The following is a 12,840-nucleotide window of genomic DNA, read 5'->3' as shown; positions in this document are numbered from 1 at the left end:
AGTAACGACTACAGAGGCTAGTTTATAATATAGTCTAATGTTTAAGAGTTTTCTGTAATATGCTACATATTCAAATTAATTCCATCTCCCCCCCCCACCCCTCCTCTTCCATCGAAGTTTTGTTTTCAGCTAAAGCATTTAAAAGCACGGATGTGTTTCTACCACTAAAAATGGATTCTGAAATTTTTTTACACTTCCTATTATTTAAACTAAAAACAAATTATGGATTATCCTTCATAAGAATATCATATTTGAAAGTAAATTAAAATGATAATCGCAGCTTAAGAATAAATTTTTAGAATCCAATTCTAAAATTTCAAATCTTGTTTCAATTTCAAAACACTAATTATCTATTGTTATTAAGATATCTCAAATGTTTCATTCCTAAATAAAAGTCCAAAGTATTTTCAGTTTTGCTTAACAAGGTTTAAAAAACATTCGAGGAAACCTACCCGTATCTTAAGGATTACACTGCAATGTTTATTTAAGCAACTTGCATGAATTTAATAATTGTTAAATTCCAAATGTATTTATCAAATTTGAAATTATAAAATTCAAACAATGTACAGAAAGCATCAAATAACCTTATTCTTCGTGGGGATGTATTATTTGCATATTAAAACATTTCATACAAACAGTAATTCGTTTCAGTAATAAAAAGATTCTTCTATATAAATTGAAAACTTCTATATTTCTAATGTAAAATGAAGAATTAAAATGAGTGGGATCAAAATATACCAAAAACAAATATCTTAAAATCCATATGACATGATTTTTAAAATCTTTTATATAGTGTACCATTATTTAATGCTTCGATAAATTCATGAATCGATTTGTAGCCTTCTCCTGTAAATCTTCCACCATCGTCTTGTTGCGTACCAGCGTCTGAATCATTCTCTTGCCTGCTTGTCTCTGTATCCTGTTTCTGTTTCTCGCTTTTCTCTGTTTTCTTTTTCATGTATGCACTCTTCTCTGAATCCTTCTGTTGCATATCCTTGTCGGGTCCCTTCTTTTGTTGTACGTCTTTCTCAGGATGTTTCCATTGTTGCATACTTTTCTCGGATCCCTTCTCTTCTTCTATGCCCTTCTCTGAATCTTTCCCCTGTTGCATACTTTTCTCGGATCCCTTCTCTTGTTGTATACCCTTCTCTGAATCTTTCCCCTGTTGCATACTTTTCTCGGATCCCTTCTCTTGTTGTATACCCTTCTCTGAATCTTTCCCCTGTTGCATACTTTTCTCGGATCCCTTCTCTTGTTGTATACCCTTCTCTGAATCTTTCCCCTGTTGCATACTTTTCTCGGATCCCTTCTCTTGTTGTATACCCTTCTCTGAATCTTCCCCCTGTTGCATACTTTTCTCGGATCCTTTCTCTTGTTGTATACTCTTCTCTGAATCTTCCCCCTGTTGCATACTTTTCTCGGATCCTTTCTCTTGTTGTATACCCTTCTCTGAATCTTTCCTCTGTTGCATACTTTTCTCGGATCCCTTCTCTTGTTGTATACCCTTCTCTGAATCTTTCCCCTGTTGCATATTCTTCTCAAACACATTTTCTTGTTGTATACCTTTCTCTGGATTCTTTTGTAGCATACTATTCTCGAATACCTTCTTTTGTTGTACACTTTTCCCTGAATCCTTTCCTAGTTGCATAATCTTCTCAACATGCTTTTTGGGTGTACACCTCACCACATTTTTCTGATATGCTGTCTTTTCTGGGATTTTCTGAAGAGTACGTTCCTTTACAGTTTTTTGTTGAATACTTCTGGAACAAGTCTTTAATAAAAGATTATGCTCTATTTTACTGTATACCTCCTTGTTTTCAATTTGCATTTCTGTCAGGGAAACTAGATTTGTCGACAAACAATCATTTTGATCAACGACGGCCGTTTCTTTATTTTCCATTACTTGATCTCGCGTAACATAGTTTAAAGCAACCGTATTTTCCGAGCCACTTGGTAAAGTGTTCAGGGTTTCAGGATAGTTTTCCACAGGAGTAATAATATACGAATTCGTTATACTTGGATGTGGCTCATGTGAAATGTACTGATTTTCTAATGTTGTATAGTCATGCTGATGTCTTATAGCCTCGAATATATTCATTTTCATGTGCAGAACTGGTTCGCGGAAATCAGCTGGAAAATCTGAATTAGTGATTGTCTGTAAATTATTTCCTACAAAGTTTTGTCCGTCATTGAATTGAGTATATTCCTGATAAAATTTGTTACTTTCATTATTCCGTGGTTGGATATTTTGAAATTCATTTTCTTGCTGCATCATACTTTCAAATGCTGTTGGCCCAGTCCTCTGCTCGCTGTCCGTAGCATCAGGAGACACAGGATCCAATTGTAGATGCGACATCGGAGCAGCTTCTGAATAACACATTTGAACGGGATCATGGTGTAATTCAGAGTCTTCCTCATGTCGTAAAATATTATTTCCGTCTTCAACGATCTGTGGATGTTGATTTCTGGGATTGTGAGCTCCCAAAATCCGAATATTTATCGAATTTCTGTTATTGCAGATTACCTTCATTGGAGGCTGAATGGCTGCTTCGGAACTGGCACAATCAGATCTTCTTTTCGATAAATTTTTAGTCCCATTTCCACTTTTCAATACACGGGAATTGTGCACTCGCTGCTGTTGCATATTTAATTCCGCTTGATTTTGCTGAAAGTTTTCTGCGTCATCTCTTTCCTCTGCAGCCAGCCAGTCGTAAATAGTCAAAGTGCAGTTCTGATGCGTATCGGCATCAACATCCTTCAAACAATTAACGCAGAAAATTTTGTTCTCGCCCATTTCAAGCCCAAATCCATTTGGGTCAGTGAAAATAGAAGATACAAATTCGCCACATTTCTAATGGAATGCACTGCTGCTGTTGCTACTTTCACCTGTATGGAATGGAATTAAAGTTATTGTGAGTTGTCACTAAATATAATTAGCACTTCATTTGTATTCGTTTCGTTTATTTTTTTACTGTCGCACTCGAGTAAGCAAATATTTGGATCTTGAGTTTAAACGATGCTGATCAGAAATAGATGTCATCAGGTTCACAGCAAAGATTATGATCCGATTTAGACAATCTTTTATGAACGATTATGGGTGCAACACGATCTTCTGACGTGCTAGTTATTAGATTAACTAAAATGTTTAAAAAAATTGTTCAAAAAAATATTTATATTATTTGGAGGATTTGAATTACATTTTAGAGTATAATATTTTGATTTAAGACCTTCAACTCAGGTTACGTGAGATTTAGTTTAATGAGATTAACATCTCTTTTCTAAAGGCTGTTATAATGCGAATTTAATCATTTTGAGCTCTGTTCAGATGAAAAGAAAGGAACTTGAACCACCAGCAGCAGCTCGCAAGCATAAGGATGTTTCACGCCCAACAGAAGATTTGACTTAAACCAAATCCAAATACAATACATCTGGTTTTATTTAGCAAAATTATTTTTCGATTTTGATATTTTAAGAGGGATGTTTTGGGATGGAAAGTAAACGACACGTGAGCCAACCGTCTGTTTTCCAAAGTTACATCCTACATCTACAAAACAAATTTTTGGCAAAGAATTTCCTATGGAACAAAGATTTTGAAATTATTTCTGTATTCAGTGCGTTATTCGTGTCCTGCATTCTTTTTCGAATCTTTAAAACTTACAGTAAAAGAATTTCTTTTTACACAAATTAATTTATGCAGTAAGCAATAATCATAGCTTTTTGTGTTTTAACACAATATTCAAATCATATTTTTCAACTCCGCTTTTTTTTATTTACAAAATATATATATTTATTCATTTATTTATAAACCTAGGATAATCAAAATGAACCAGGTTTGGAGTGTGAAAAATCACAATGTCTTATTTCTATTCAATGTTTTTGAATATTTCTTATGATATAATCTATAGTTTTAACGTTAAGCTCAGCTTTAATATTAAATTCTTCTGAGGATTCATCGGCATTTAACTCTCTTGACCTCTGAAAGGGGCCTAAAACTACTTTATATTTATTGTCATTGATAGCTTTAGATATTGTTTCAGATTCTATTTCGTTTCATTCTGTTAGTTTAATTATTGACAATTGACCTGTAACTGTAGTTGGTATAAAAGTTGGAGGTTTTCCTTCTTTCGTAGACTTTTTATTAACCATCATAAATTCGAGACTATAAGTGTTTTTAAGGATTTCAGAATGGGCCTTTTCCTTTTCTTTCTTTATCTTTCTTTTTAAGAGTAGCATTAGCATCACATAAATTTTTATCTATTTTATTTTTTTCTTCAATGAAACTAATAATGTCCCACAATGGTTGACCAAAGGAAAATACTTATAACCTGAAGGAAGGGTCTCCCCAAAATTTTATCTTTCTATTTTCTATAAAGATGAATTCGTATTTCGAATGCGTTTTTCAAATAACCAACATTTGATGCAGAACTCGGAGAAGTCTAAAACGTGGAGATTCATCAAAACATCGAGTTTGAATTTTTTTTTTTTTTTTTTGATCATTACAGTACTTTTTTTATACTTCATGTGCTTGAAAGTAAATATTGAAACGACCTGAAACGTAACTAAAGCAATGACACCTCTATTCATCATGACAACAATCAATAAATCACGTGCAGGTTTTTTTATCTGGGTCTACCCCACGAAGATCTGCCTACCTGAAAGGGTGTAAGACCTTGAGGGTGGCCGGGGAGAGAAAGTCGGTTGTTTGGATTTGCTGATGCCATTTGAATCATAATCAGATTTCTGGGCCGTCTGTCAGAAATTTGACAGATTCATGCACGCTCAATATATCTTAAACTTTCGCCGTCAAAACATATTTTGAGTATTAAGCGAATGAAATGGAACAAATGGAAACTTAACCAATTATATTTAGCAAAATAGTAATATTCTCATATTTTATAATTTGCATAATTTGTATTTTTTATGAAATTATTTACTTGGCAACTACGCTAATAATTTTTTTAATTTATTGGTCAGTGGTCCTAGACAGTTATTTCTCTAGTCGTAAATTCACTAATAGTCATACTAAAATTTTGAATAGCTAATAGTTACAGGTCTTCAATATTTGAAAAATATCCGTCAACAAAGTGAAGGCATTTATGTGTATCTCTTATGGTTGGAGGATTGGAGAAATGCTTTCAAAAAGGAATATCATGATAAGCATAGACGTTAACGAAATGCATATTATTATTTATATTATACTAGCCGCACTTACTACCCACTGTTGCGTAAAATTTCAATCAAATCATTTATATATAAGAATGCCTTTCACAGCAAAATATTTTAACTTCAAATTTTGATAATCATGTCATTTGCAAAATTTTATGGATCTTTCACCATTTTGTTCATTGTAATACGCGTTTCCTTAATTTCTGTCACCTCGGATAAAATTTGTACTTTAATGTAAAATAGGAACTGCTTATACTTCAACTAATCCATTGACATGCTTGTTAAATCTAATATGGCTGGTCGTGCCCCTTATGGGAGCGTTTGTATCGTGACCAGTGATGGTTCCATCAATACTGTTGTGACGTTTAACTTTTTCCATTTGCTCGAAAGCAAATGGAAAAGTAGTCATTTGTGAATCCAACGTTGTCAGTTAAAGAAGAAAGATTCTATGCAATATCTGTTTTGTTCTGCATGAAAAATAAGGAATTGAAGTTACAATGCTGTGAAAGAAGTAAGAAAAAGAAATCCGCCACATTGCTAATCGCATTAAACACATCTCGTTTCTAATTCACATTAAATATCACATGACAGAGGATTCTTGAGCATCCATTGAAGTTTTGAACTTATTACAGATGCGACTAAAATACCCATTTACTAAGAGTAATTCCATTGCCACGTTTTGTTTTTCACAATCATTGAATAATTAGTTAAAATAATGATAAATAAGAAAAATAGAAGATGCACGTGAAAACAATTTCAGGATTCGTTCTCTTTTTCAAATTGCTCATTCAACTGCTTTAAGCAAATCAATCAGGTGAACAAAAATGGATCCCATTTACCGTTTCTCTTCCTAAAAGGGAGTGGGAAAAATATTTCTCAAAATATGAAACAAATTAATTTAAAAATTTTATATCTCCACTTTACCAAATAAATTCTTCTTAATATAAATTAGAGCTTCCATTTCACTTCAGTTCATCAATACATTTCGAATAATCTTCCCCCATTAAATTCATCTTATTAAGTCATTGGACATAAAATATCCAAATTAATCTTCCTTAGTTTGACGCAGACAATGTTTTTACCATTTGCTGCATTTAAATATTTTTATGAGTTAATATTTAACAGATAGAAAAATATAACTTTTCCTTCTTTGACTGCATGAAGCATCTGATACTTTTTTTTTTTTGAAGCCTGCACTGCTCAGAACTCGGAAATTTAGACAGCATTTCGTTTTTTCCGCTCCGAAAGCAAGTGATAACTGAACGCTTCCTTCCTTTTTCATATCTAGTTCAATTTCATCATTAAACTTACTAATTTTTTTAATCGAATATAAAATAACATGCCTTAATGATCCTGACTTTACTAACGTTATCGTGGCTGTAATGGTCTTTTTTTCTCTAATGGTTTTTATTATATCATAATATTGATTATATTTTCGTAACCTAGTGCAGGTCAAATTATAAAGATAAAAATAAATTATTCTGAAATTAAAAAAAAAATAATTTAATGACCCCTAATAAACTTATGCGTTAAAGTCTTAAATTACTTCATTTCACAAAATATTAAACTTCTAGTGATTTAACGAAATGGATATTAAAGAAAAAAGTGATGACTAAAAACGAAGATTGGTGACTTTTTTTTCTCATCTTCCATTTTTATTGTCTCGTTTATGAAGTACGCAAAGAGGAAGTCTTGTAATAATTTTTACTATTAATAAAAATGGATGTGCTTATAGGTGGGTGTGTATGTTGATGCTCTACAGGCCAGACCGTTTGACACACAGCTGCCATATTTGGGGAGGCAGAGGAGGAGAGTAAAAATGTGCGTCTAAGAATGATTCTTTTTTGAAATTTTAATTAATTAAAAATTAAATTGAACTTCAGTGTTTCCTTCTATTAATTTCTGGAAATATTACTGTACAAAAATGTTTTTACATCTTTACAAAATTTAAAATTTCGCATTTTTTTAAAAAAATATTATTTTGCCTTATTTCTAATAATAGATTAAATGTAGATTGATCAATGATCAAATCCACATTTACATCCACATTTTGATCATTGATCAAAATGTGGATTTATTTTGTACCAGCCGTCTTTAGCGACCAGCCGATTCGCTAGTATTATTGACCGCTAAAATTTTCACCAGTATTAATGATCGCTAAATTAAGTATTTTATGCAACTTTGTCGGTCTCTTAACCCTTTCTAGGGCCGTGGGAAGTATGCTTCCCACCCAATTTATCAATCTTTGTATGAAATTATGTAGGTTGGCATAAGTTCTGCTTCAGTTCTTTATCTCAGACAAAATGATGTGTCTTGATTTGTTACTAAACTATTAATGAACCAAATGAATTAATTAATCAAATTAAATTTATCTAATAAGCTAAAGGAATCCCTTTTCTTATTCTAATTTCAAGCCTAAAAATATTTTAACATAATATGACTAGAAAAAAATGACCCTTTAAAGGGTTAATAGGTTTTTCAGCAATATATTTTTAAGCATCAATAATATAATTTACTTATTATAGTCATATTACTAATTACTAATCATTACTAATTATAGTCATATAATTTACTTATACTATTACGTAGGCCTTAAACCATTTAATTTATTGTACTATGTCTCTCTTTATAATTTTCTCTCAGCGCCCGTAAAATTCAAATTTAAATTAAAGTGGAAATGATTAAACTACAGTTAATATAAAGACATTCCTTTACTGAAATGTCTTTTTTAATATATATATATATATATTTATGAGAACTTAAAACCGAGTTCTTCAGCATTGAAGTCTTATGTGTAATGCAGATTAATTTTTATAATATCTCAAAGAATTATTCAACAAATATTTCACGGAATCATCGTAAAATTCAGTTTTTAATTTTATTTTCAAAAGTATTTAAATGAAGTCAGTATTAAATGATGGATTAACTAACGATATTATTTTTTACGGCCTATAAATATATTTCAAAAAGTTATGAAGTATAAACTTCAGACAGTTCTTTGGTCCTAAGGAGTCCTATTCTGCAAAATATTCTTGACCCTCCAACTTTTAAATAAATAAATAAACGTTTCTAACTTCAGCGATCAAATCTGATGGATTTATTAAGTTCTGAATACTACAATTTTAGAACAATCAACGTTTTCATAATCAAGGCGACTCACTCTCGTGAAACCCTGGGAGATGATTTTCTTCTTTGAGACGGTTGATGAAGTGATCTAAAATTGCCCGTTTTTATAGAATACTGATATTCATATTTTCATAAATCGGTGAGATTTAGTGTTTTATTTAGTTCATTGGAGTGAAATTCTGTTTATTTAAAATATTAGCGTCTCAATAATTGAATTAAATATGATTCACTGAGAAAAGGATCTATGTAAAAATTTAAAATTCGTAATTTATCAAAGCATTTATTGACACAAATTATATAAAATACAATTATTTATTTCTTTAGACCATTTTATTAGCAGATGTATGTCTGTTACAAAAGGTTGATTAGAGAGGATATTTATTAGAGAGGTTGGACCCTGATTAGAGAAGATATCTTGTGTATATTAAACCATATTTGCCTTAAATTAATCTGTTTTATTGAATTAATAACACAGGTATTATAAAATATCATAGAAAACTTTTCCTTGCATTTACTCTTTAGAAAATACCCTATTTCATATTTATTTTATTTCATACAGACGCGTGTTAAAATGACACTTTTATAATATGTTTAATTTTGTTTAATTGTTAACTTATTTTTTTCTAATTTGAGTTTTTGTCAATGTGATAGCAACACGTTGATAAAATTTAATTTTTTTTTCCATTCACGTGTACAGTGCTCGCGCAGCTTAAATTTTATTTTTATTTTATCAAAACAAATTGGTAAAAAATACAATTAAATTATTTTTTTTAAAAATTCATTAAAAATATAATTTTAATTTCATATTAAATGTATTATTATCATTGAAAAGATTATTTTTTGAACTTTCATATGATACAAAAATGAATTTAGTTCTGTAATATTTTCGGAAATTTTAGCGGAAAAATGCCGAAATTTCGCTTCATTTTTAATTAATTAAAATTCTAATTAAATATTTAAAAAAAAACCCCTCTAAGATGCAAATTGCCGACCTCCAAGGTATATACATGCCAAATTTGGTAGCTGTAGTTCAAACGGACTGGCCAACATACACACACATTTTGCTTTATTATAAATATAGATTAAGGTAAGCAAATACAATCTTGTCAAAAACAAGCTTCAAAAAATATTATCACAATAATATTATTGAAATCATTGATGAAGCTATATAAGTTATTAAAATTTGAGTATGTTTAAATGATAAAATATAGTCTCATTATTTTAAATGTGGTAATAAGTGGTTTATGTTCTGATCATCCGATCATGCTTCAAAATTATTAAGACCCCCCTAGAGCAGCCTTTTTGTAGCTTCAAAACTAGCATGTTGATCTACCAAAACCTAAGTGAAACTAAATTCTCAGATGAATTCGCCATCTGAATTTTATGTGCAAGAACTATAGGGGAATTTTCATCCATTTCAAGTTCACTTACAAACCGGAAGATATATTAGCCACAATCCAAACAAATTTGTTTTCAAGAACATATTTTTTTTAAACACCAATATTCGTCAAAATCTCTGGATAGATTATTTTTCCACGAATATTTCGTAAACGAGAAATGTTGAAGCATTTCTATCCTCTTCTAATGCTGTATGTGACAGAGGAAGGCAATCTGCAGAAATGATTGAAAAATGGGGCACAAATCAACACTAAATGCTTTCGAACAAAGTTTTTAACTGTCGGGACCTATACATACAATTGATGGTCAACGCATAGTGGGATTATACTCTTATAAGATATTAATTTTTCTTTTTTAACAAACCAAATCTTTTGTGTTATCATTTAGGATGAAAGTTTTTTAGCAACATTTAGTGATAAACAACAGCGTATAATCAAGAGTTAAAACAAATTCAATAGAAAGTATATGTGCGGGGGGGGGGTTAGAGCTATACCAAATATTTGGATTAGATTCTTAAATGAGAGCCGTTCATTGAAAAGGAAAAAAATTTGGAAAAACTTGCACTAAACACTGAAGCTAACTGAAAGATGATAAGTTGGAAATTCTGCTTTTTCTTTTGTTACTAATTATTTTTTGAGCGAAATCGTAAGTTTTCCTTTCTCCACATCAAACAAACAAACAAACAAAATGCAATCCATGTGTCGACCTTTAGAAAATAAAATAAAATTGTTTCATATTTCTGTGATATTAATCAAGTCTTACAGGGATTGGCTAGAAATCAGCGGATCGTCAAATTCAGCTGTTGCCATAAACCGCATTTATAACTTCAGATTGCGCTTATTTCAGTCTCTTTACTAACATTTCTTCGAACGATTTATAAAATGGAGAGAGCAGAACTTAAAGAAATAGAGTAATAAAAGGAAAAGAATAGCATAAAATCGCGGGAGACTTTTTATTGACTGAAATAGAGTCATTGCCAAAAATTGGACAGGAATTATTTCTTGGAAACCTGAGGCGATAGAAATGAACTGTTATTCGGATTTATTTTCAAAAACGCTTGGCGCGGACAGCTGACAAGAGTTATCGCTGAAATTGATTTTTATTATATATTGTTTGTCTTCTGTTGTGGATTTCTTTATTTTGTGAATAGCAGTGCATATAAATATATTATTAATTGAAAATAAAAAGAGCATGAAACGTTGAAAGGAATTATTTTGCTTTTGTAATGTTTACTTGATTTTCTTTATATTTGGAAAATTTTACAATTTTTAACTCATTTCTTAATGTTTTAAGACCTTAATTTTTAATTTTTTAAACTTATCTAGCAATCGGTTAATTTAATTAATTTGTGTCTCTATATGTCTTCTATCCGGATACCTTTTTTCATAATTTTTTTTTAAATATTTGACTAGCAGAAATCTACAATCTAAAAGCAACTTGTTACTTACATGATATAAACGGTATCCAAATCACGTTTAACTATTAAAAATATAAAAGAGAATCAAATCAACATGTCATGATAAACAAAAGGGTGCTTCCGCGCAAACGACAAGAATTTGAATCTGACAGGAGAATAAATTGAAATCTGAAATATCTGGCTGTCTTAAGATGACACATTTGGAAAAGGGAGGAAATTCTTGAAACACAAAGAATAAAAATTGTACTTATTATAATAGCTCTTGACAGACGCATTTTAAAATATAACGGAATATTTATCCCCAAGTTATCATTTCTGCTGCGAAATGACAAGCCGCTTTAAGTTTGAATCATAAAATGGAAAACATGCTTTTAACAGATTCTACGGTTTGGAAACCATGAAAAAAAAATCATAATTCAAGAAGACTGCTCGTCTCATTTATATCTTGTCACATATGGCTATGGTAGATGGAAAATAATTTTTCCATCCGTTCCTGATAGTCTCGGTGAAAAGAATTTTAAAATAAAGATATATTCAACATTTTATGTCGATATATCTCGTATTATGCTTCTATCTCTCAAAAGTCTGAATTTATCCCAAACAGGGATTTCAATCCATCCATTTTTTTTTTTAATGTTTTTCTTCCATGTGACGTATAATATCTCCCATTTGTTTGACTTTCAATTGAGTATCAGCATTCATTTGTGATATATTTTGGGAAATATATAATTACGCTTCAGTTATGCAACTTAATGTTGATACCCGAAACTACAATTATAAATACTTTTTACTTTGAATTTGAAATTTTCCACTTGGTACATGGAAATATAATTAAAATATTTTGCCCTGTAAATTTGTTTCTGTACTCTTAAAAATTTTCCATTTTCTTATAATTTCAAAAAAAAAAAAAAAATTACTTGAACAAAACTTATATTTTTGTTCTATATCTCTACTAAAAATAAAGGAAGAGTATGTATATAGGAACTCTTCACGTCATACTGTTTGACCTTGAACTATCACACTTGCATTATATTATTTAATGGAAAGTGAGAATGTGCACCTCGGAGCGATATTTCTATAATCTTCAGTTAAAATAATAATTAATTAAAAAGTTAGTGGAATTTATTGCTTATTCGCTATAATTTCTGAAAATATTACAAAACAAAAAAGAATTTTGTATCAACTTAAAAACTTTTTTAAAAAATCTGAGGCAAAATGTAGCAAGCTTTTCATTAAATCTTTGAATATTTTGGTAATTACAACTAAGGTTTAATTTCAAACGTAAGCAATGACTAATAGTTTTTTTAAGGTTCGCACATTTTTAAACATTTTTGTATTATCGCTCTTTTAACTTGAAGTTTTCCTTTCTTATTGCAGTAAGCTGGATTTTTTTTAAAAATTAAACCAAAGAATTTTTATTGAATTCTATATATTATACAAACCACGAAAAGTATTCTGTGGAACATATGTACTTCAGAAATGAATGATTTTTCTTTCTCTTCTTACTACTTTTAAAAACAATAAGAATAACAATATAAAAATTTTCGATTAGTTTGTTTCAAGTTTTGAGAAATATTTTTTTCCCCAACTCCCTTTTAGGAAGAAAAACGGTAAATGGGATCCATTTTTGTTCACCTGATTGATTTGCTTAAGCAGTTGAATTAGCAATTTGAAAAAGAAAACGAATCCTGAAATTGTTTTCACGTGCATCTTCTATTTTTCTTATTTATCAT

At 30.3% G+C, this 12,840-nt stretch overlaps 1 protein-coding gene across 1 annotated transcript; it reads right to left on the bottom strand.

Moving 5' to 3' along the window:
• Window positions 1-752: 752 nt before the first annotated feature.
• On the bottom strand, window positions 753-2,880 carry LOC129972207 (uncharacterized). Its single transcript, XM_056086243.1, has one exon. It carries the CDS (start codon window positions 2,792-2,794, stop codon window positions 776-778), a length of 2,019 nt encoding a protein of 672 aa, XP_055942218.1. The 5' UTR covers window positions 2,795-2,880; the 3' UTR covers window positions 753-775.
• Window positions 2,881-12,840: the final 9,960 nt, after the last annotated feature.

The sequence above is a fragment of the Argiope bruennichi genome, chromosome 6 (genome assembly GCF_947563725.1).
Source record: "Argiope bruennichi chromosome 6, qqArgBrue1.1, whole genome shotgun sequence".
In the NCBI taxonomy this organism is placed as follows: Eukaryota; Metazoa; Arthropoda; class Arachnida; order Araneae; family Araneidae; genus Argiope; species Argiope bruennichi.
This window is presented reverse-complemented; position numbering and strand designations above follow the sequence as displayed.

Excerpts from the sequence above, each read along its gene's own strand:
- LOC129972207 (XM_056086243.1), bottom strand. The coding sequence starts at position 2,794 with ATGGGCGAGAACAAAATTTTCTGCGTTAATTGTTTGAAGGATGTTGAT.